This window comes from Annulohypoxylon truncatum (genome assembly GCF_022578515.1).
Source record: "Annulohypoxylon truncatum strain CBS 140777 unplaced genomic scaffold F4807scaffold_80, whole genome shotgun sequence".
Taxonomy (NCBI): Eukaryota; Fungi; Ascomycota; class Sordariomycetes; order Xylariales; family Hypoxylaceae; genus Annulohypoxylon; species Annulohypoxylon truncatum.
The window spans coordinates 1-22,271 of NW_025953866.1; the positions used below are offsets into that span (position 1 = coordinate 1).

Here is a 22,271-nt window from a genome sequence, read left to right on the forward strand (position 1 = left end):
TATTTATATTAATAATTATTTACATTTAAAATTATTATAAATATTATATTTAAATTAAGAAATTATTATATATTATATATAAAAAATTAATAATTCCATTATTAAATTATATTTTAATTAATTTATATATATAAAGTTATTATATAATTTTTTATTTTAATTTTATTTAAGCTTATAATCTTTAATTAATTATAATCTTTATTAATAAATATATACTTATTAAAATATTTATTTAATATATTTAAATTAACTTAAATTTTTACATTTTTATAACTTTATAAAAATAATATATATATTAATAAAATTAATTATAATATAAAACTTTTAATAATTTAATTTTAATAATATAAATATTAAACTAATGTAAATTATTAAAGAAAGTTTTTTTTTAATTATAAAACATTTAAAACATTTTATTAAAAATCGTATATTATATAAACCTTTTAACCGTATAATTATATTTAACTTATTATTTAATAACTTTATAAAAAATACTTTAAATTAAATATAACTTATATTATTTAATTTAACTTTTTAAAAATTAATTAAAACTTTATTTATAAATTAAATAAAATATTTTTAATAAAATTATTTAAGTTAAAAATTAAAAGTTATATAAATTTAACCGCAAGTAAAAAATAATACATTAATTTATAATAAATTTAACAATTATATTATAAGGTAAAATTAAAAAATTAAGGAATAATAACATTATAACGCGAAAAGTTTTAATTATTTCCTTTTAAAAAATATAATAAACATGTAAATATAAACCTTTTTTTAATTATAATTAAAAAGTTAATTATTAATAAAATAACTTCGTATAAATTAATTTTTAATTTTTTTAAATTATTAATTAAATAACTTTAATAAAACTTTTAATTATTATTTAATTTTTATAAAAAAAACTTTTAATAAATTAACTTAACAACTAAATTTAATATAATAATATAAAAATAAATTTTAAAAACTTATTAAAAAAAATTAAAAAACGGTTATATAATTAAAAAATATATTATATACGTTAAAAATTATATTTAACTTTATTTATAAAAAATAATTAAAAAATTAATTAAAAGATTAATTAAAAGATTATTTTAATATATAAAAAAATTAATATAAAATTATTAAATGCATAAAATTAAAATGTAACCCTTATTTTTTAAAGTTAAATAAGTTTTTTATATTTTTTTAAAAAAAAAAAAAATTAAAAAAGAGCGATAAAAAAATTATTAATAAGTTTTTTATTAAAGGAAACTTTTTAATAAAATAATTAATATCCCCGGAATTTCCGAATATATATAAATTTAAAAAATACCATTATAAATTAATTTTTTATAAATGATAATTATAAAATAAGTTTAATTCTTAAAAATATTATTATAAAAATAAACATTAAAAAAAAAGAATTATTTAAATAATCGTTTATAATATTATTTTAAAGTTTCCCCTTATAACTTTTAATTAAATAAAAAAATAACCATTCGTAAATAAGTTTATTTATATCATTTAAACGGAAATATTTTTTATTTATAATTAAATATAATATTAAAAATTATCGGTATAAATAAAATTAATTTTATTAATATTATAAAAACATTATAAACCTTTATAATTAATTTTTAATTCTTTTAAACCATAATATTAAGATTTATTATTATATAAAGCTTAATTTTTTATTCATTTTATTTTATATTCGAAAATAAGTTAAATCTTAATTATAAAACTATCGTTTTTATTTTTAATTTTTTTAAAAAAACATTATTAATAAACATTAATAACTTTAAAAATAATAACGTTATTAATTAAAATTAATAATTATATTTCCTATTTTTTCAACTTAAACGTTTATTATATATGGAAATATTTAAAAGTTTTTAATATTTTTATAATATTTATTACGATAAGGATAAAAAGCTTATAAATGGAAGTTATTACTTATTAATTAAATTAAATAATTATTAAAAAATAAAAATTATAAATTAAATAATTTTATAATATTATAAATAATAAAATTAATTTATTATAATATTATTATAAAACGAAATTAAAAGATAAAAATATTAAATAATATTATTATATAAAAATTTTTAAATTATTATTTATTTAAGGATATAATATATTAATAAATATATATAAATGTTAATAAATGTTTTAAATGATTACGTATAAAATAAATATAAAAACGTAACGTAATAATTATTAAAATAAAGGTTTTAAATATAATTAATAATATTATTTTTTAAGGTTTTTTATTTATTTATAAAAAGGTAAAACTTTTTTATTTATTTAATTAATATAAAATTATAATTTTATTACGATTAATAATTATATTTTTAATAATTTTTAACTTTTATTAATATTTATAAAAACTTATTTTTAATTAATTAAACATTTTTAAAAATTATTATAAAAGTTTTAATATTTATAAAATTAAAAAGTTTATATTATTATTAATATATAATTATTAATTTTATAAAAATTATAATTTTATATTAATTAAAAAAATATATTATTACTTTTTATATTATTTAATAATTAAATTTTTATAAAGCTTGTTATTTAAATTAAATAATATTTTATTACTTTAAATTTTTAAGTTTAAAAAAAGAATTCGTTATTTAACCGCATTTAATTTAATATTTAAAAAAATTTTTATTATAAAACGAAATTAAAAAATTAAAAAAAAACAACATTATTACGTAAAAAGTTTTAATTAATCCCTTTAAAAAAATACAATATATATATATAAATTTTCTTTTATTTATAATTAAAAGTTAATTATTAATAAAATAATTTTATATAAATATTATAATTTTTTATAATATATTATATAATTATTATTAAATTATTATTACATTATTATTAAATTATTATTAAATTATTATTAAACTTTTATTAAACTATAATTAAATTATTATTAAACTTTTATTAAACCATAATTAAATTATTATTAAATTATTATTAAATTATTATTAATTTATTATTAATTAATTTATTATTACATTATTATAAAATTATTATTAAACATATATAAAATAAATAATACATATTTAAATATATAAATTTAATAATAATAAAAAATTATAAAAAAAAAATAAAAAATAAAATTTTTATTTTAAGGCTTTAGCAGTTTAGCTCAAATAGCGCACCGTCTAAACAGCTCTAAATCCCATAACGCTCACCTCAATTTCTCCAAATTAAGAGTGCAGTCATGTTACGTCCAACGATATCCCGGGTTTCAAAACCACTGGTCGCTTCTGTTAGACAGTGGCAGGCTTTTAGGAGCTACGCTTCGGCTTCCAAGTCTCAATTTGAATGGAATGATCCATTAGCAAGCAAGAACTTATTTACCGAGGACGAATTGGCTATTTCGGAGACAGCAGAGCGATATTGTCAAGAACAATTGCAACCGCGAGTTCTCCGTGAGTATTTCTCGACTCAATTGGCGCTTTGTGGGGTCTTGTATCATGGTTTGCTCGCTAACCGCACTGCTCGTAGAGGCATATCGTGATGAGCATTATGACCCCACTATCTTGCTCGAGATGGGTGAACTTGGCCTACTCGGTGCGAATTTGCACGGTTACGGTTGTGCTGGGATATCAACTGTAGCGTCCGGTCTGATCACCCGGGCCGTCGAACGAGTCGATAGCGGCTACCGATCGGGCATGTCAGTGCAATCCTCCTTGGTCATGGGCGGAATCTACGAATTTGGAACTACGGAACAGAAGGAGAAATATCTACCCAGCATGGCTAAGGGGAAGCTCCTTGGCGCGTTTGGACTCACAGAACCCAACCATGGAAGCGACCCAGGATCCATGGAAACGATGGCGCGACCGCACCCGACGAAAAAGGGATATTACCTTCTAAGCGGCTCTAAGACCTGGATCACGAATTCGCCTATTGCTGATGTGCTTATGGTATGGGCGAAGTTGCAAGAGACCGGTAAGATCAGAGGATTCCTCATAGACAAAAAGGATTGTCCGTCAGGTACACTGGAGACTCCGGCTATCAAGAACAAGACCGGGCTCCGGGCTAGCATTACCGGCATGATTCATATGGACGACTGCCCGGTACCGCAAGAAAACATGTTTCCCGACATCGAGGGATTAAGTGGACCTTTCACTTGCCTGAATAGTGCCCGATACGGTATCTCCTTTGGAACTATGGGCGCCTTGGAAGATTGTATTAACCTAGCGCGGACATATGCCTTGGAACGCAAGCAATTCAAATCCAATCCCCTCGCTAAGTATCAACTTGTACAGAAGAAATTAGCTGATGCTGCAACTGATGCTGCGTATGGAGTGTTAGCGTCGGTACAAGTGGGTAGACTTAAAGATGAGGGGAAAGCCACACCGGAGATGATCAGCATGATAAAAAGACAGAACTGCGACCGTGCGCTTGTGAATGCGAGAGCATTACAAGAGATCTTCGGGGGGAACGCCGTTAGCGACGAGTACGGGATCGGACGACACGTGGCTAACCTATTCGTGACTCAGACATATGAAGGCCAGAGCGATATTCACTGTAAGTGGATCCATCTCCAAGATCACGGACATCTGCTAATGGTAGATATATGTAGCTCTCATTCTCGGAAGAGCCATCACTGGAATACAAGCTTTCGTATGAAGAAACGAGCTGAACCAACCAAAGAGATTCATATGTACCCAGATCGTCGAGCATATCTGGGACAATGTAGATATACCGGATTATATCCAACATGCATACATTATGTAGATTTGAAGCTATTGATTCGAGAGATGATATCTCGCCATTTTCCGCATACCAGTTGGAATAAACTTACTACACGTGATGACTGTTTACAAACCTATAACTTGAAGTACTACGGTAATATGATCTATCCGAACTGCCCAATGTTTGGTGGAAAATAGCAATCTAGGTAAATACGCCACTTCCTAGTGATCACATAGATACCCGATCAGATTACCTCATACTGTCGCCATCGTGCATTACACATATATTCCAACAAACATACAGTAGGTAAACTATCCATGAAATTACCTAGATATGTAAATATATAGGTACTTATGAAGATTCACAGTGCTATGTACCGGATGTTAATATATGTACTTATAACTGTCGAAATTGTCTAAGCAAATAGTTGCTTGGTCGCTCCTCGTTGCGAGCAGCGCGGGTCAACAAGGTACTTAGGTCCCAATCAAAAATCGGATCAGATAGAATGAATCTATATAAACAAATCAACACCTTTATTAAGCATGACTAATTTTCGACATGGCAAAGTGAGTCGACTTGTTGAGTGGCGCCTGGGTAGATATTAGGTACGTAGATATTTCTTAAAACACACAGTACTGGGCCGTGATTGGCCTAGATAGTGGCGGTGTGGGGAATAAACTTAGGGTGTAACCAGACAAGCCTAAGGCGCCGTTTCTTCGGGTCCCTGGGAAAGAGCCGGAATAATCTGATTGGCTCGTTCAAGGCTTAACTTGCCAATTTTGTCGGACTCGTTTACCAACGGGTATCAAGAAGGTACAACCACATACAATCATTTGCAAGCAGCTAAGCCACTCTCAGCCACTTGAATTGGAGAATCTGGAGTGAATCATCTCTTGATTGGGTTGAAGAAAAACAGGTGCTAGCGCCTGCCTTGTTGCCGTCGTGCCCGTCCTTTTCTTTGTGGTTGCCCCTGCTCTTCTTGACTTCCTGGCCCGTGCACAGCTGACCCAATATTCCCATTCATTCCGTCACCTGAAAGACTTGCCTGACTTTCTTTCTCTCCCCGCTACCAACTTTCGCATTTACAGTCACCATCACCAAAACTACGAAATCAAAACGATCCGACAATAATACCAATAATCAACACCACCACCGATATCTCCTCCCGCTGACCTCATATCCTTGAATCCTGACTACAGTCACCTAAACTTCCACTCTCTGGTATGTGTTATCTCCCGTTTCCTCTCTATTTATACCCTTTCAATTTTATCTGCAATTCGCCTGAACATCTCCATCCATTTCTCCCGCATTCCATACTGACCGCAAGTATAAATAGCCGTTCTCTCAACAGCAGAGATCGTCGTCGAGCAAAAAGCTTAGCAACACTACATCCCACAACTTCGCAATGGCGTTGAAGCGTATCAACAAGGAACTCACAGACCTAGGCCGGTATGTCGATTTTTTTCCCTTATCGTAGCGGCCGGTTGTTTGGCGATGCATCTGTCTGTCTTGAGCCCAAGGTGGGGCAGCCATATAGGAGACAGAGCGGGGATCTTACGTGACAGCCTCACAATGAAGAAAAAGGAATTTCATTTGTTTGCTACGGCTGCGGATAAGAAAAAAAAGGAATATTGTATTTTGATGGCGTTGCTAACGTTTTGTTTCATAGTGACCCTCCCTCATCATGCTCTGCTGGTCCCGTTGGTGAAGATCTGGTAAGCACTACACTGTCTCACCCCCACCAAAGAACGAGAAAGGCTGGACTATCTAATCGTTGCTTGACTCGAGTCGTTGGGCACGAGAAGCACTGCCTTGAAGACTTTGGAAATAGAATTTCTCGTATCATGAACTATTACTAATTCATTATTTCTACACAGTTCCACTGGCAAGCGACGATCATGGGACCTGTAAGCCAACCTCTTGATTATCATACATCTCATTCTATCTTTCTCTAGCAGTCTTTGCATCGCAGGCCATCTGCGTAGCGAGCTTGCTAATGGGGCGGCTGCTGAGGCCAAGACTATGGCTATGTCTTTCAAATGTTAGGTTTCAAAATACTAATCAGATGTCTTAGGGTGACTCGCCGTACTCTGGTGGTGTCTTCTTCCTTGCCATCCATTTCCCAACAGACTACCCCTTCAAGCCCCCCAAGGTCAACTTTACGACCCGTATCTACCACCCAAACATCAACTCTAACGGAAGCATCTGCCTGGACATCTTGAGAGACCAATGGAGCCCGGCATTGACTATCTCTAAGGGTAAGCGCCGTCAAACAAGGCCCCAAACATGCTCTATTTTACGATTCTAACTGTTCATAGTTCTTCTCTCTATCTGTTCCATGCTGACCGACCCCAACCCTGATGACCCTCTGGTTCCCGAAATCGCGCATGTGTACAAGACCGACCGTGCGAGGTATGAAGCTACGGCCCGGGAGTGGACTCGCAAGTACGCCATCTAGGGCGAGTGGCGAGGGGAAGATTCGTCGGTGAAGCGTAGTGGTTGATACGGCAGGGCAATGAGCATAGCACTTACTGGTAGTGATACCGGAAGGGACGTGGACCCTCCTTCCGACATAGGCAATACGATTCGCATTTGCCACTGTCTCTGTCCATTCGTCGTTATGGCTTAGTGTGCCTCTTAAAGAACTCTCGAGCACACGACTTTCGGAACAGGCTTAGAATGACTTGCTGAGGAAGACGAGGTTTTACGAAAGATAGGCATGAATTAATGGGGTTGTCTGGAGGAACTGCGGCTTTGCATTTCGATCCTCTTCGACGTTCATCCCAGATCTGTTATGATTCACCAATCCCTTCCCTTTATGTGACCGCAACCGGTCGTGAAAATTGATATTAGGTTTTAGGCCTACGTTGACGTATTAGGTTGACCAGTCCATTGTGTGACCGTAGATGTTCATCGACCAGCGTAGGCCAGCATCAGTATTGGCCAAAGTGGCAGTTAGCAATAAGTCTCGAACGAATTCTAGTGCTTCCTCATACGGATGAAGGCACCAACGTCGTAAACTAACACCAAGGATTGTATCAAGCCAAGATATTCTATGGTGCCGGTTTGGTGGAGTGAAAAGATTTATGTACATGGCAAGGGAATTTTATAAGACCGATGTGTTTCGGGTTTGGTCCTTGTGCTCCCGAGATAGGAGAAACGTGATCTAAAGATGGCCTACTGTACACACCCCTTGTTTTAGCCGCGCAATTCAAAATCGAACGATGGGCATATACACGACAAATGTGCTTCACTTGGTCGTACGGTGATGGGTCGTTGGTGCGAGTAGTAAGTTATTTAGCAGCATCCTTACGACAAGAGAATCCTACAATGGAAGGGTACCTAGGTGAGGAAGAGGTAAAATAGGAGGTGTCGAGTTGGGATATACGGATCCGGATATTACATGTTTCGTAGGATCTGAATGGATCTGTCTTTATACAACTTGGATTCGAGTGGCTTAGGAAACACGAGAAACGGTAACGTGGGGGTGAAGTTCAGGCCAAACACAAGAAAATCATATTTCGATGTGAGAGCATATTGTTATCTATATCTAAATGTGTAACTATATGTTCAACTATATATTCAACCTCGAGCTGTTTGTGAGATCTGCTCGGGGATGCCCATTATGTGATGCTATATAGCACCGAAACACCGAAACACGTGTGATGCTGTTGGTGGTAAAGTTTATTTGCGAGTAATGAATCAACTGGAGTCTTCACTCTTGAAACTCCCACTCGTAAAACTTGCCATTATCAAGCCATGGGACTGTACATGGTTCATAATAAACAAATCGAAGGGGTGTTGCATGCATATCGAATCGAATCGAACTGAGTGGGTCTGCTTCGTGAGCCGCTTTCTATTCTAATTGTTTGAGTACGATGTAGTAAAACCTTGCTATGGTGACCCTGTCGTCAATCTGCCGAAGCCCGAGATTAGCGTGCCGATATCGAATATTTTATGCCTAATGTTCTTGTTAACTTCATAATAAGTCGTACAAGTGAGGGGATAACCTAATTTAATCTACTAAAAAGATCTATTCGCTAACGTTGATGATTGGATAATATTCCGATAACCTACAAGACCAGGCCTTAAATTTACCCACTTACCATTCACCACTGCACTTAGAACATTCACAACTGTCTCGAAATGCCTGGCATAAAAGTTGGCGGGCGCTTGTCCCCTTTTGCTACGAAGCCCTTGGTGGGTTCAAGTCTCGAATGTGTCAAGGACCCCTGACGAAACATGCTGAAGCGTAGGCGCCGGGGATCTTTCTAAGGATGGACTAAGGATGGACCAATGACGAATCAAATCTCGAACTCGATCTCTCCACACCCCAAACCGAGTCCAAGCCTCAATCCCCTCAACTCCCCTGTTCGTGTTCCTGTTACTACTCTTCTAATTTTCAGCCTACCATTCTACGTGCAGCAATATCGCCTAGCCTCGCAAGCTGTGCTATGGTAGTATGGCTGACGATTGCGCAGTCCGTCCTGTCCGCCTTCATATCTGGCTTGTATCGGGACGTGTCGTCAACGATGCTCAGTGGTGCCATTACCCACCCATTCATCCTTGTTAAGGATCTGAATATCATACAGGACCAGGTTAACCCGGGTCAAAAGAACGGGCCATTGAAGACTTCAACGAGGAAAATTCTTTGTTCGACATATCCAGTCGATATCGACAGTGAGTGCTTTTGTCCATTAAGAATAGACATTGTTCTTTACAGGCGGCCTAGGTATACGCTTTTTCAGTGCGTACTGGATATCTGCCGGTATCCGTGATTTCTACCAGACTTATTCGTCTGATTCAGCAAAAAGTTTTGCTGCGTTACGAGCTTCTTTCGTGCTTCAGAAGCTCGAAACAGTTGCGGTAATAAGGCTGTAACCGCTTCGAGGCCAAATCAAGGACCCATTCACTGAAAACCCCCCTGACGCGTGTTACTAGTACCTAGTCATTACGCAGACCCTCGCTTTGATCCATCGTTGTCGCAAGTAACCGGTACATACTTTCATGCTCGAATACCCATGCATTTTCGATTCTATATCCCCAGTATCACATCATTATTATTCCTTTTCTCCTGAGAACACTTTTTTCATTCCTTTTCCTGCTGTTTTCGTGGGTTGTAATAGCTTGGCTTGCGAAGCTTCTCATCACTTAATAGTTTAAGCTGAGGTATCGTTGACGTTGACAACCCCTGGCGCGGCGTTGTACCCAGGTATGATCCCCCAATACGTGTATGGTCTGATGTTTCCTATTCTTGGCAGCCTCCCATAATATCCACTGCCTTCCCGCCTCTTGCATGAGATCTTCGGAACCCTTCTCTCCTTTCCCTTCGCTTCTTCCTAAACGCTTTCCCACTTCCTTTTTCGTTGTTCGTAGGTGCGCTGTTCGATTCTTTGCGTTGGCTGATAGGCGGCTGCGATAGGCAGGCTTCCAGGTCGACTATCCGTTCATTTTAATCTTCAAAGATTTTGTCCGTCACATCGCCGATTCTCTCCTTCGATGGCCTTGTGCCCGTTCAGCAGGCTCTGAATTAGTATTACCTGTTTTTATCCCGTGTCTAAAGGACGAGGTTTCGAAATATAATTCAAAGGTCTAATAACATAAGAGGAGGTACTTGACGGTGTTGGGTTGGTAAATTCGCGGTTCAAGATTCAAGAGTATTTGGAAGATTAGAGGACGAATTTGCCCGGGAAACGATATCAAGCCAACGACCACGAAAGATTTGTTACGAAACGTCCTTCGAGCAAGATGTCTTACTACGGGGGCAGTCAATATGGAGGGGAGAAACCGTCAGAGAGGTCAAGATGGACGCCGTTGACAAGAATGCTACTGTCAGGAGAGATGACCCAGGAACGACAGAAGGAATTGACGATGCGAGAAAAGTTCGATAAGTGGATGATTAACGAGGGTTACCGAAGATTGTTGGTGCCATACGTGAGTTCATTTTTCAAGACAAATTACTGACGAGTGTATTAGCTTCGTCTTCATTTTTATGGTGCTTCACGCCTTCGTCTTCGCTTTCGGATTCGTCAATTACGCCGTCAAGGACAATTTGCAGGTAGCGCGAGATACGTTTGGACCGACTTACATGATTGCGCGATCAGCGGCACTAGTGCTTCACGTGGATGTCGCCATGATTCTGCTGCCGGTCTGCAGGACATTTATCTCTATCGCGAGACAGACGCCTCTGAATGGTATCATCCAGTTTGACAAGAACATTACGTTCCACATTACGACAGCGTGGTCTATCTTCTTCTTTTCCTGGGTCCACACGATCGCCCACTGGAACAACTTGGCCCAGATCGCTGCCAAGAACAATCTGGGCATCTACGGATGGCTGGTTGCTAACTTGGTGTCCGGTCCGGGCTGGACTGGATACATCATGTTGATCGCGCTTACGGGAATGGTGGTGACTTCGTATGAGAAACCCAGACGGGCGAACTACGAACGATTCTGGTACACGCACCACATGTTCATCATCTTCTTTTTCTTCTGGTCCTTCCACGGAGCTTTCTGCATGATCCAACCCGACTTCGCGCCTTTCTGTGTCTCAGTCGGCAGCTCCGCTATTGGTGTCTTCTGGCAGTACTGGATGGTCGGAGGATTTACTTATCTGGCCGAGAGAATTGCCCGTGAACTGCGTGGTCGCCATAAGACTTACATCTCGAAAGTCATCCAGCACCCGAGCAACGTTTGCGAAATCCAGATCAAGAAAGAAAACACGAAGACCAAGGCTGGACAGTATATCTTCTTTTGCTGCCCGGAAGTCTCACTTTGGCAGTACCACCCGTTTACCTTGACCAGTGCGCCCGAAGAGGACTACATCTCCATCCATGTACGTGTAGTCGGTGATTTCACTCGACAACTAGCCACGACCCTTGGATGTGAATTCGGAAAGAAAGATAGCAAGGACTCCTCGAAGGTTGTTGGAGTTGATGGTCAGAACAACGAGGTAGACCCTGCCCTGCGAAGGGTTCTGCCGCGTGTTTATATCGACGGTCCTTTTGGGTCTGCCTCTGAAGATGTGTTTAAGTACGAGGTCTCGGTCCTTTGCGGTGCTGGTATCGGTGTTACGCCGTTCGCGTCTATTCTGAAGTCGATCTGGTATCGAATGAACTACCCGCAGAAGAAGACGCGACTTACGAAGGTGTACTTTTTCTGGATTTGCAGAGATTTCGGCTCCTTCGAATGGTTCCGTTCGCTACTTTTGGCCATCGAGGCTCAAGATGTTGACGGCCGAATCGAGATCCACACTTACCTCACTGCTAAGATCAAGGCCGATGATGCGACAAATATCATGATCAACGATGCCAACGCCGACAAGGATACGATTACCGGATTGCGAAGTCCCACAAACTTTGGACGACCCAACTGGGACATGATTTTCAGAGGTATCCGAAAACTGCATGCGCCGGCCGAGGCTGGTGTGTTCTTCTGTGGACCTAAGGGTCTCGGCAGTGCGCTCCACGTCTTCTGTAATAAGTACAGTGAACCTGGGTAAGTTTACTCCTATGTGAAATTCTTCAGAAGACTATTTTGCAGGTCTATTAGCTAACAAAATAACAGTTTTTCTTTCGTCTGGGGCAAAGAAAACTTCTAAGGGTTTGTTTGTTATTGTCAAGATCTGGTCGATATGCTGCCAGCAAATTCGAAAGCATTGCCTAATCACTGGCGCGGGACGCGGATGACCATTATATTTGTGTGTTAATCAATCTAGACCGCGAGCAATTCAGGCTTTCTTGGACCTCGGTTAGGGTGAATGTGAGCTTAGACTGTTCGCGTAGACCTAAGGTCTAGCTAGGATACTTAATCGGTTCGACTACCAAATCAGAAGCACACGACCTGGCCGGAATAGGAAGCGGAACATCATCACGGGAAGAATTTAATGTATACCTGAACTCGGGTTGGGCGGATACCTCCGAGATTCCCGCCACCGGCGACGAATCTACGATGTACGGAATCGATGTTGGAGAAGTGGGAACTACATTAGATGTTGATTATCATATATACCTTTGTATCTAGTTTACCTGAATCTGCAATATCCTTTTACACCTAGGCTTGGATTTCCTACTTCTTCTCAACTATCCCTCTATTTTTTATGACTTCTATCGTGTGATTGATTTTCTCGTTTTAGAGGAATTTACCAGATAACTAGGAATGAAACGAGATAGAGACCTTATAAACCTTGGTTCTTTGAGAAGTATTACGCGGCTCTTGCATGCGGCTCTGTTCAAACATTGATCTAGAAACGTTGGGAGACGATGTCTTGTCTTTCGCAACAGCAAGTCGATCCGCGCCCTCGTGGGCGAAGTGGACTCCGCGATTGGCTAAAGAGTCCAAAACGACGAGATCCAGAAAAGAGAGTGGAATGCCAAGAACGAGATCCGATTCGACTTTCATGCTCTCGCTCTAGGTTTCCGTAAAGAGACGAAGGGGAGAGCGTAAAGGGAAAATGAGTCGTCCAAGTCGGGGCCTCGGCATCTGATTAGATCGAACGTTGCCTGTCCATACGGAGGATGCATGTATCTTTGAGGCGAAAGAGGCTCTGACCAGAGCGGTTCTTGCGTCAAAACGTGCTTTGCCCCCCCACACACACGTACAAGTTGGTTTATCAATCCCGGGATCTGGGTGTGATTGTGGGTCTGACGTGTGTAGAGGCGCCGGCTGTGAAACGTGCGCGGTCTGGTCGCTGTTTCGATGGGCGATGGGGATACGTCAGCTACGTGCTCCTCTCTCAGTTGGATTATTTACAGTGGCTGGTTTGTCGGATGATGAACAGCGGTTTTATTTTATTATTATCATTTTAATTTTTTATTAAACATATTTGAAGGAGAAGGGATTAAAGATGGCTAGGTAAGAAGGCTGGTTGTTAGTGGTGTTACTTGGTAAGGCTTACATACGGAAAATATGGAATAGGGGTAAAGTAGATCGTGCTGTGCAAGTATTGGCGAAGGCCTAATGAACTATATGGATTTCTCTCTATGGAGTTTATTAAAGCCGTAATTCAATGACTTAAATTCTTATTACTCTTTTGATTTTATCCTGGTCATCGGTACCACACCGGGATAATAATATCAAGGCTTCATTTCATACAACCTATCACGGACCAGTATGGGGCTTTCCACCAGCCAAACTCCAAGAGACTTCTTTCTTCTTTTCCCCTTTCCTTTTTCTCTTCCTAGTTGTTGGGCGTAGGTCTCCAGGAGGCTGAGGTACAGCGTGAAGCAGCCAAGATAAGTAGAAGATGAATCAGGGGGGATCCACTTCGACTTTCACATAATTCAGAGGATATCACATTATGATGGGCTCGTTTATCCTTCTTATTGTTATTCGGTGATACCTCCGGTAGGTACATACGCCGTATCTAACCTCAAGACTTTCCCGCCGCACTGCGTACCCAGAAAACGGACCATCTATCCAGATCGCCCTCCCAAGTTTTTGTTTATCCATCTAGTAACGCGAGCGCCTAAGCTCCAAGTTAAAACGACGAAGTGAGCAGGGGATCGTCCCAAAGAGTTAGACACGAGCTTGGTCAAGTATCTACGGCAATGACGACGTTGAGCGATGCCGAACTCCGTATTGTGGTCACCCCCTCCACGAGTGCTGCGCTCTAGACATCCGTCTCGTGGTTCTGCCAAAGTCGTGGGATATCCTATGGCGGCAAATCTATTGCTCAAAAGTCTTGAGGTATCTGACATTATGTCGACGTTTCTTTGCCTGTGTCACTACCGATCTCGTTCAGCTCATCGGCAAACTCCTGCCCCTCCTCCTGTTCATCGTAGAGTTGTAGATCCTGTAGTTCCCTAGTAGCGGATTGGATCTCCTGGTTGAGATCTGTCTCTCCGTTGGAATAGAAAGGTCCCTCGCCAGATCCGGGCGTTCCGATGGGCTGTCCGTTGTCAGTCGGGTTACCAGTTGCGTTGCTTGCGTCCTCTATGCCGGCCGACTCTGCTACTTGACGGTTGTCCCCATCCCACGCGAAGTCGAACACGTCGAGTTCATCCTGGAGGCTAGCAGCGTCAAGCCTCTCAAGCAAAGTGTCGATATCAACGTCATTGTCGTCATGACTAGCTGACTCCTGTCCGACCGGCTCATTGCTCTCTACTTCTGGTCCGGCCTCAGCTTCAGCGGCTTCCGCTGCTACCATCGGCGGCACCAACCACGGGTTCCGGTAGTAAGTAGTACCATCGTTGCCGGGACCGGGCAAGCCGGCACAGACATCGCACGGCACCGAGCGCACGATGCCCGCGAAGACGTCGTCCCGGTCCGTGAGCGGGAGTACCTGGACGCTCGCACACGGCCGCACGCCGCTGCTGGAGCTGCTGCCCACGTTAGGGACGGCCCAGCTGCAGTACAGGATGGCCCGCGGAGGCGTCACGTCGTAGTCCTCGTGCAGGCACGAGTAGAATACTCGTCGTACCCTACACATGAAGGGCGAATCTGCGACGGCAGGTATGGTGATGGGTAGAGGTGAGGCGAGGTAAGGTGAGATGATGTGATGTGTATGTTGTATTGGTGTTTGAAGTATACGATAGCTTGTTCGCGCTGAAGGGGCGGGTAACTTCTCGATACCTTGTTTTTTTCACCGGCTGTGAAGAGGCCTGCTTAGGTTTATTCCACGAGCGTTGAGTTTAGCGAGGCCTGACTATTGGCGTTGGCTCGTGAAGGCGTGGACGCCTTGCGTAAGTGCGAGGGATTGCCCAAGGTACGGTTCGGGGCGTAGCTCTCTCTATTGCAGTCGTAATCTAGAGCTATTCGCTGTGGGATGCTTGATCTTTGGACCTAATAGTCTGTGAGTTTCATGAACTAACCATGTGTTATTCCTCATCTTACTCGTGGCACTGGCTCCTATGTGGCGAGTGCGTGATATTTTAGCTGAATAGCATGGGTGAGATTTATAGTGTGGGTAAATTTGTGGTGGAAGGTCTTTACATAGCTTTGGCCTATGGCTGTTATATACCTTCAGACTTTCGAGGCCGCTTAGTATACGGTTTTATGTAGGTAGGCTAGTAAATCGAGAGAAATTTACTTTGTGTGGTTTTTGACAAGTGTACGAGGGCGCTGCCGAATATCAAAGAGTTCATGCCACGATACTAGGAAGGTTCAGGGGCTTCAGCAAACGAAGTCAAAATTCACCGTTGCATTTATAAGTACTATAAGCACTATAAGCACTAAAGCTATACGTCCTCATAGCGCCAAAGAGTACTATATCCATACTGAAATTACGGAATCCTATTGTGCTTCTTGGGAATTCGTCGTTTTGACCCTGCTAGTTAACCAAAGGCCCCGAGGCACCTGACGAAGTATCCTCCCGAAAACGATTATGCAGCAAAATGAGTTGAGGTGCGCCGTCTTCAACTAATAATTATGAACCAAGCCTAGGATCAACTCGCCTAGATAAGCCTAGATATGTTTTCGATTTCCGATACATTTGGGCGTGAACTTGTAGACATTCGTGGTGATCTCCGGTAACAGCAGTATAACAACCAGCACAGAAAATATCACAGAACTAGACATAGTTGACCATGCGTTGGATGAGAAACAATAAAGTGTGTGAACCTCCATGTTTTTCATTTAAATAGGGCACTAAGAAAGAACATTTCCATCCAGTGTGAAATTTAGCCCCTATTTTCTTACCACCATTTCCACGTGTTTCCGTTGTCGGTGGCAACATCGGAGGCTTAAGCTAATAACGACTCAGTAATATAACCAGCATTTACTGTTTACTCGGGAAGTATTAGTATTTATTATAAATGTTTCTAGTACCTAATGTAAAATGATCTTGTACCTCTATAGTAGTGTCCTTAGTTTGTAGGAACGTAAAAAGGGGGTTGCCCCTGAATTACTTTGATTCATTTCGTCTTTTGGTCTTAATTAGGTAGCTACTCAAATAGCTCAACGTCAAGAGTTAGCGTTAAATGCTATATAACTATCAACCTAGCAAGGTATACAAGCAACTCATAACCTTAGAGATTAAGTAGACTGTCAATGTAAACTACTTTCAGATGGCGCAAAACCCGATTCGTGCATCAGTCAACTCTTGATTCAATTAAGACATATCTCTATGCATGTAAAAGAAGAAACATTTCCAAAAATATATGATATTGACTTGGTGATGCTAGAAGCGAAGTATTAAGCCATTATGTAAAGTGAGCAAGGACAATAACCCTAATATAGACACGAGAATTCAATACTTTTCAAATAACCCAATACAACTCATGATGCGCCGCCAGAATCATAAAGCAGATCGTTTCAAAACATTATCCTTCAACCCAATTCACGTACTCCCCGATACCCATTTTCTATCCCCACCACTCATAACCAAAATTAGCACATATACTCAATAAATATCCCCGCCCCCTCCGTCTTCTTCAAAAACACATTCCCATTCGTAGTCTTCGGCTTCTCAATAATCAAGTACACGTCCTCCGCGCACGTAATCTTGCCCGGCCCAGAGGTATGATACGTCCCCTTGGCCTCGCGATCCCAGCCGGTAAACTCCGTCTGGAAAGCATCCTCGGGGCTCGCGGTATCGAACGGCGCTACGGCCGCGGAGGACACGCCACGCGCCGCCGTAGCATCGGAGGGGAACCCCGAGAGCTGGCGTCCGGCCAAAAGGCCGTCGCCGCCGGCGACCAGGACGCCGACGGACGCGTCGTCCTGCGACCACCCGAACGCGCACCCCGTCGCGCCGCTGGGCAGCCCCCCGAAGTGCGCCGCTTGCGAGATGGCTAACCCCGTCTGGTTGTTGTACTGCACGTGGAAGTCCTCGGTTGCCGGCTTCGCTAGGTCCGGGTCCCCTGGGAACAAGGGGTACAGATCGCTTGCGTACAGCTGGGTGGTGTTGCCGGAGCCTGTGCAACTTGTGCTTCTCACCGCTATGGCCGGAGCCGGGCTGACGGGTGTGGTGGTGGGGAGGGCTGTGGTGGCGGAGGCTAGGAGGAAGGCTGCTAGGGGGGTGATGAGGTTGGTGAGGGAAGGCATTTTGGAGGGTTGGGTGTGTGTGATAGATGGATGGTAATTAAGAATTAGGATGATAGAAGTTTCTTTTAGATATCTAATAAGAGGTAGGTAGGTAGTATATTAGGATTAAGAGGGGATGGCGTATGATGTAAGTATGGGAAGAGGGGAGAAGTGGTGCGTTGGTGCTGGTGAGATGTGCTTTTTATCGACTTTGCATATATTTAAAATGAGGATCCGCGCGGTCTGGCTAATGGCGATGCGCGGATCTGTACGAGACCCTCTGCCCGGCGTCCGCTAGCATGATGTTTATGTAAACGAATCAATATGTTCCAGACCCAACGTTCGTTGCATGCATCATGACGACAAACATCGCGGCCAGCCTCGGTGACGCTGAGTCCTAAAGTGGAGCGAAAAACGCCTTTGCGACCAATGTCTAAAGAGCATTATCGCGATCAACAGAACATCAACAGAACGTCGAAAGTTGCTTCCTTCTGTGGATATACTCTTGGCAACATCTTGGCGTCGGGAAGAGCACAGACTTAGGGCTATGGTCATTGGTAAGCCGGCGATCTGAGGGGTTCTTTGTCATGATAATCACGTTGAAAGAGCTATGCGTTAATATATGAAACAAGATAGCTATTGGGCTAGATTATTGATGTTCTAAGACTTCAATATTCCGGATCTGATAACAAGTACCTGCATAATTTAGGCTTTTCTGTGAGTCTTTATTTGAAACGTCTTGAAGAGGAGGTTCCAGCTGCAAGCAATTTATGAAAAGCATGAAGTCTTTAGGTTGACTAGGTAACCCGGGCTTTACTGGCAGCAAGGGATACAGCCTGCGCATTAAGTGAAAACAACTAAGAGCAATTCTTCGGAGTTGTGGAGTTAACTTGAGTGATAGCATCGGTAGACCAGTTGAATAGTAAGGAGATGGCTTGATGAATTGTATGATTGCCTAGGTAGCTATTAGGCAGTTGTGAAAACTCCCAAAGCTGTTTGCATGGCTAAACAGCCATATCGAAGATGTGATGTAAGTTGTCTTGTTTATTAACGATTGATAGATGGGCTCCTTTTAAGTTAATAACTTTATCATCTTCTAAATGCCTATCCGTATACCAAATATAACAATGTTTCCATCCCCGTTATTCAAGCTATGTTGATACCATGGATCAGATAGAAGCTTAAGCTTTAAACTATGATGGAGGCGGGACTTGGCCTGCACATTTCTGGTAATTATCAAGATCCGTGAGGCAGATCTGACTGGAGCCGGCCGTTTTGCAGACATATGATGCCGACTTGGCATGGAAGCCTCCAGAGTTGGAAGTTTTCGAAATCAAGAAATAGAAGCCCCTATACTTGTTGCGACCCATAAAACGGCCTTCTTCGCCCCGCCAATGATTAGCTACAGTAAGTCTCGGATTTAACGACGTTGCCCAAATAAGCTAATCCTGATAAGAATGTAGCAGCCAAGGCTTATAGCGCATATAAGACAACTTAAAGCCAAGACTGAAGCTCCCTTATTAGTGCTGAACGCCGTGCCTGAGGTTGGATTCCGCTGCTTGGCGGAACGTCTCGGGCTGCTAATCCGGGACGGAAAGCGTGAACGGACAGACCTCGGATTACATTAGTCTTGGCGGGCCTAGACCGTCGAAGGAAGCGGAGAGAGAGTGGTGGAGCTAGTCAGGAGAAGGGAGCAATGGAGAGAAGAAAAAGGAAGGAGGGAAGGTAGGAGTGCCGAGGGCCGGGAGGGAGGGGCCGTTTAGCCGGCGCTCGCCGCTGAGACTGCCGGAGATTTGCAATATTTTCCGCAAAGCTGAAAACGCAGATCATCGGTAGGCTGTAGCTGAAGCACACGTTAATTTGACTGCTAGTATTGCCTGTCGACGACCTGAATCTCGCAGGCCCGAAGCGTCGAAGCGTCAATCGCCCAGTTTGTCAGCCAGAAACAACACAGGCCAGGCCATTACCATCACCATCGGCTTTCCTAGAATGAAGATATAGCCGATGCGAAGACCATGATCTGGAAATATCTTGGCGTGTTGACCAAGGTCACGAGATGTGCCGGCCTGGACTTATAGCGCCTTATCTGCCATAAGCTCCCGTCCGATTCCTTGCTTCCCTCCCCCTCCTTCCTATTAGGCCATGTGCCATCTCGCCACGCAGGTAGTATGCCTAATCTTCAAAGTTTCCTTTCAAGGACTGTCCTGCCTATCTTGCTATAACGTCGCGAGGTGGATGTCTTTTGAAGTGTCTTTAGACTATTGCCCAGCTGATACTATCAAAGCTGGGTAACGTCGCTAGGCGGATTTGGGCAAATTGGGAAGGAGGAATTTGGTGGCGGCTAGTCCAATGGAGGGCTCTGTTACGAACAGCGACAACAACAGCGTGATGCAAGCCATGATGCTGGAGTCGGGATGAGTATAAAAGAATGCGAATGTTCTCTCTCATCATGTCTAGTAGTTTTCAGCAGCATCCTGGACTCGTCTTACCTACTATCCAGCCTCTGCAACATTAACACCCCTTTCTCGCACGTGTTGTCTTCAGATCGCTAGACATGGAGCTCTTCAGATTCCTCGCCTTCTTGGCAGCCGTCCTGCCCGTTGCCTATGGTGCCCCCACCCAGGCTTCGAACAGCCTCCACCCTAAGCTCCTAGCCGCCATGAAGCGCGACTTGGGGCTTGACGCCGACCAGGCCACTGCCCGTGTCGCCAGGGACCTCTGGGCCAGCGACGTCATCGAGCAGCTGAAAACGTCGGCGGGCGACTCATTCGCCGGCGCTTGGATCGCCGAGGACGGCACCACCCTCAACGTCGCCGTCACCGACCAAGCCTTGGCCGCCGAGGTGAGCGCCGCTGGCGCCACCCCGGCTGTCGTCGCCAACAGCTTCTCCAAGCTTGAACAGGCTAAGCTGGCCCTTGACAACATGGACATCGAGCAGCCCAAGACCCTCTCCACGGACGCTGCCGAGACTGGCATCGCGGCGTACTACGTCGACGTCACCGCCAACAAGCTCGTCATCGAGGCCCTCGCCGGCAGCACCGCTCACGCCGAGGACCTGGCCGCTCAGGTCGGGCTCGTCGCATCTGAGTTCGAGGTGCGCACCGTTGACGCGATGCCGACCACCTTCGCCACGGTCCTCGGCGGCGACGCCTACATCATCGACCGCGTTGCCCGATGCTCCGTCGGCTTCTCTGTCACCACCGGTTTCGTCTCGGCCGGCCACTGCGGTACCGCGGGTAGCTCCGCTACCACCAGCAGCGGCGCGTCGCTCGGAACCTTCTCTGGCTCTGTCTTCCCCGGCAGCGCCGACATGAGCTACATCCGCACCGTCAGCGGCACCACGCTCAGCGGCTACATCGACGGCTACGGCTCCGGCAACCTGCCCGTGTCGGGCAGCACCGCGTCGGCCACGGGCGCCAGCATCTGCCGCTCGGGCTCCACCTCCGGCGTCCACTGCGGCACCGTGCGCGCCCTCGGCGCCACCGTCACCTACGCCGAGGGACGCGTCACCGGCCTCACCCAGACCAGCGTGTGCGCCGAGCCCGGCGACTCCGGCGGGTCCTTCTACACCGGCGCCCAGGCCCAGGGCGTCACCTCCGGCGGCTCCGGCGACTGCACCATCGGCGGCGTCACCTACTTCCAGCCCGTCAACGAGATCCTGTCCACCTACGGCCTCACCTTGGTCAGGGCTTAAGTTTAGCAAGCTAGCTAGCAAGCTAGTTAGTTATGTCACGGCACCCTGAGCTGGGGAAGATCTTTGAAAGTCTGGTTTGGATTTTTCTTTTTTGGCAGAGAGAGAGATAAGCGGAAATATCTATGTGTTAGTAGTAAAGCAAGACTAGGTAGTTTGTATATCGGGCCGTTGCTAGCCTAATAAACGATGAGTCGCAAAATAAACTCGATTGCAAGATACCGTGATTGTGTTCATAGTGAAAAGATACGCCTCTGGAAAGGGTAATTATGCCTGGAGGTTTACGTAAGTACAAGAGGTCCCCTTGTAAGCAGGGGGCAGAAGGGGGGTGCCGGGGCAGGCAAAGTCAGCAGACACGATTGTGCCGCATGTTTGATTTTGCTGGTAAGAGTCGGCGGGGTTGCAACCAACATAGGGTGAGTGTTAATAAGCACAAGTATGAGGTGAAGAACATCTTGGCCTTGAAACATTACATAATATGTAGAGAGTTCGAGGTTGCGAACGACACTGGAGGGTGGGAACAAATAGAAGTTTAGGTTCAACTCCTAGTGTATCAGGCCCGTCGATGCCTTCTATTCGTTCCACTTTTTCTATGGATAAAATTTGGATTTAGGTAGTAATGTGGACCGTGTAAGGTTGTTATATGGTATAATATATATAGATTAATAATATTTTTTTTAGATTTTAAGATTATTTAAAATTTAATAAAATATTATTTAATATTAATAATATATTAAAATATATATATTAATATATAACGTTATATAATAATATTATTTATAAAAAAATTTACGTTTTTATAAGTTTAATATAATTATTATAATTAATTTTTTTTATATTAAAATTTATAATTATTTTATTTTTATTATTATTTAAATTTTTTTTTTAATTTATTTAATATATTTATTATTTAATTTTTTAT

The 22,271-nt window shown here is 42.2% G+C and overlaps 7 protein-coding genes across 7 annotated transcripts; 5 read left to right on the forward strand and 2 right to left on the reverse strand.

Annotated features, from left to right (window-relative positions):
• The first annotated feature begins 3,127 nt into the window (after positions 1-3,127).
• F4807DRAFT_449028 (acyl-CoA dehydrogenase NM domain-like protein) lies at positions 3,128-4,783 on the forward strand. Its single transcript, XM_047999980.1, has 3 exons — positions 3,128-3,425; positions 3,502-4,527; positions 4,583-4,783. Exons 1-3 carry the CDS (start codon positions 3,215-3,217, stop codon positions 4,627-4,629), a joined length of 1,284 nt encoding a protein of 427 aa, XP_047848590.1. The 5' UTR covers positions 3,128-3,214; the 3' UTR covers positions 4,630-4,783.
• Positions 4,784-5,622: 839 nt separating this feature from the next.
• F4807DRAFT_449033 (ubiquitin-conjugating enzyme E2-16 kDa) lies at positions 5,623-7,695 on the forward strand. Its single transcript, XM_047999981.1, has 6 exons — positions 5,623-5,916; positions 6,032-6,144; positions 6,365-6,410; positions 6,573-6,602; positions 6,770-6,953; positions 7,014-7,695. The coding sequence occupies exons 2-6, from the start codon at positions 6,101-6,103 to the stop codon at positions 7,151-7,153; spliced, it is 444 nt and encodes a 147-aa protein (XP_047848591.1). The 5' UTR covers positions 5,623-5,916; positions 6,032-6,100; the 3' UTR covers positions 7,154-7,695.
• A 1,186-nt stretch (positions 7,696-8,881) lies between these two features.
• Positions 8,882-10,334, forward strand: F4807DRAFT_389410 (uncharacterized protein). Its single transcript, XM_047995883.1, has 3 exons — positions 8,882-9,375; positions 9,637-9,690; positions 10,118-10,334. The coding sequence occupies exons 1-3, from the start codon at positions 9,150-9,152 to the stop codon at positions 10,222-10,224; spliced, it is 387 nt and encodes a 128-aa protein (XP_047848592.1). The 5' UTR covers positions 8,882-9,149; the 3' UTR covers positions 10,225-10,334.
• Positions 10,335-10,593: 259 nt separating this feature from the next.
• On the forward strand, positions 10,594-12,900 carry F4807DRAFT_449042 (ferric reductase NAD binding domain-containing protein). Its single transcript, XM_047999982.1, has 2 exons — positions 10,594-12,192; positions 12,262-12,900. The coding sequence occupies exons 1-2, from the start codon at positions 10,688-10,690 to the stop codon at positions 12,293-12,295; spliced, it is 1,539 nt and encodes a 512-aa protein (XP_047848593.1). The 5' UTR covers positions 10,594-10,687; the 3' UTR covers positions 12,296-12,900.
• Positions 12,901-14,392: 1,492 nt separating this feature from the next.
• On the reverse strand, positions 14,393-15,124 carry F4807DRAFT_466048 (uncharacterized protein; the record flags this gene model as incomplete). Its single annotated transcript, XM_048002347.1, has 1 exon — positions 14,393-15,124. The coding sequence occupies one exon, from the start codon at positions 15,122-15,124 to the stop codon at positions 14,393-14,395; it is 732 nt and encodes a 243-aa protein (XP_047848594.1).
• Positions 15,125-16,664: 1,540 nt separating this feature from the next.
• Positions 16,665-17,993, reverse strand: F4807DRAFT_389517 (uncharacterized protein). Its single transcript, XM_047995884.1, has one exon. It carries the CDS (start codon positions 17,677-17,679, stop codon positions 17,023-17,025), a length of 657 nt encoding a protein of 218 aa, XP_047848595.1. The 5' UTR covers positions 17,680-17,993; the 3' UTR covers positions 16,665-17,022.
• Positions 17,994-19,586: 1,593 nt separating this feature from the next.
• F4807DRAFT_389526 (trypsin-like cysteine/serine peptidase domain-containing protein) lies at positions 19,587-21,485 on the forward strand. The gene has a single exon (XM_047995885.1). The coding sequence runs from the start codon at positions 20,213-20,215 to the stop codon at positions 21,350-21,352; it is 1,140 nt and encodes a 379-aa protein (XP_047848596.1). The 5' UTR covers positions 19,587-20,212; the 3' UTR covers positions 21,353-21,485.
• Positions 21,486-22,271: the final 786 nt, after the last annotated feature.

What these genes read in the sequence shown, in the direction of transcription:
- F4807DRAFT_449028 (XM_047999980.1), top strand. Translation starts at nt 3,215, where the DNA reads ATGTTACGTCCAACGATATCCCGGGTTTCAAAACCACTGGTCGCTTCT. An exon ending in ATTGCAACCGCGAGTTCTCC is followed by an intron (nt 3,426 to 3,501) that starts GTGAGTATTTCT and finishes CACTGCTCGTAG; the next exon opens with AGGCATATCGTGATGAGCAT. An exon ending in AGGCCAGAGCGATATTCACT is followed by an intron (nt 4,528 to 4,582) that starts GTAAGTGGATCC and finishes AGATATATGTAG; the next exon opens with CTCTCATTCTCGGAAGAGCC.
- F4807DRAFT_449033 (XM_047999981.1), top strand. Translation starts at nt 6,101, where the DNA reads ATGGCGTTGAAGCGTATCAACAAGGAACTCACAGACCTAGGCCG. An exon ending in GAACTCACAGACCTAGGCCG is followed by an intron (nt 6,145 to 6,364) that starts GTATGTCGATTT and finishes TTTGTTTCATAG; the next exon opens with TGACCCTCCCTCATCATGCT. An exon ending in AAGCGACGATCATGGGACCT is followed by an intron (nt 6,603 to 6,769) that starts GTAAGCCAACCT and finishes CAGATGTCTTAG; the next exon opens with GGTGACTCGCCGTACTCTGG.
- F4807DRAFT_389410 (XM_047995883.1), top strand. Translation starts at nt 9,150, where the DNA reads ATGGTAGTATGGCTGACGATTGCGCAGTCCGTCCTGTCCGCCTTCATA. An exon ending in ATATCCAGTCGATATCGACA is followed by an intron (nt 9,376 to 9,636) that starts GTGAGTGCTTTT and finishes GCGTGTTACTAG; the next exon opens with TACCTAGTCATTACGCAGAC. An exon ending in ATCGTTGTCGCAAGTAACCG is followed by an intron (nt 9,691 to 10,117) that starts GTACATACTTTC and finishes CGGCTGCGATAG; the next exon opens with GCAGGCTTCCAGGTCGACTA.
- F4807DRAFT_449042 (XM_047999982.1), top strand. Translation starts at nt 10,688, where the DNA reads ATGGTGCTTCACGCCTTCGTCTTCGCTTTCGGATTCGTCAATTACGCC. An exon ending in AATAAGTACAGTGAACCTGG is followed by an intron (nt 12,193 to 12,261) that starts GTAAGTTTACTC and finishes ACAAAATAACAG; the next exon opens with TTTTTCTTTCGTCTGGGGCA.
- F4807DRAFT_389517 (XM_047995884.1), bottom strand. Translation starts at nt 17,679, where the DNA reads ATGCCTTCCCTCACCAACCTCATCACCCCCCTAGCAGCCTTCCTCCTA.
- F4807DRAFT_389526 (XM_047995885.1), top strand. Translation starts at nt 20,213, where the DNA reads ATGGAGCTCTTCAGATTCCTCGCCTTCTTGGCAGCCGTCCTGCCCGTT.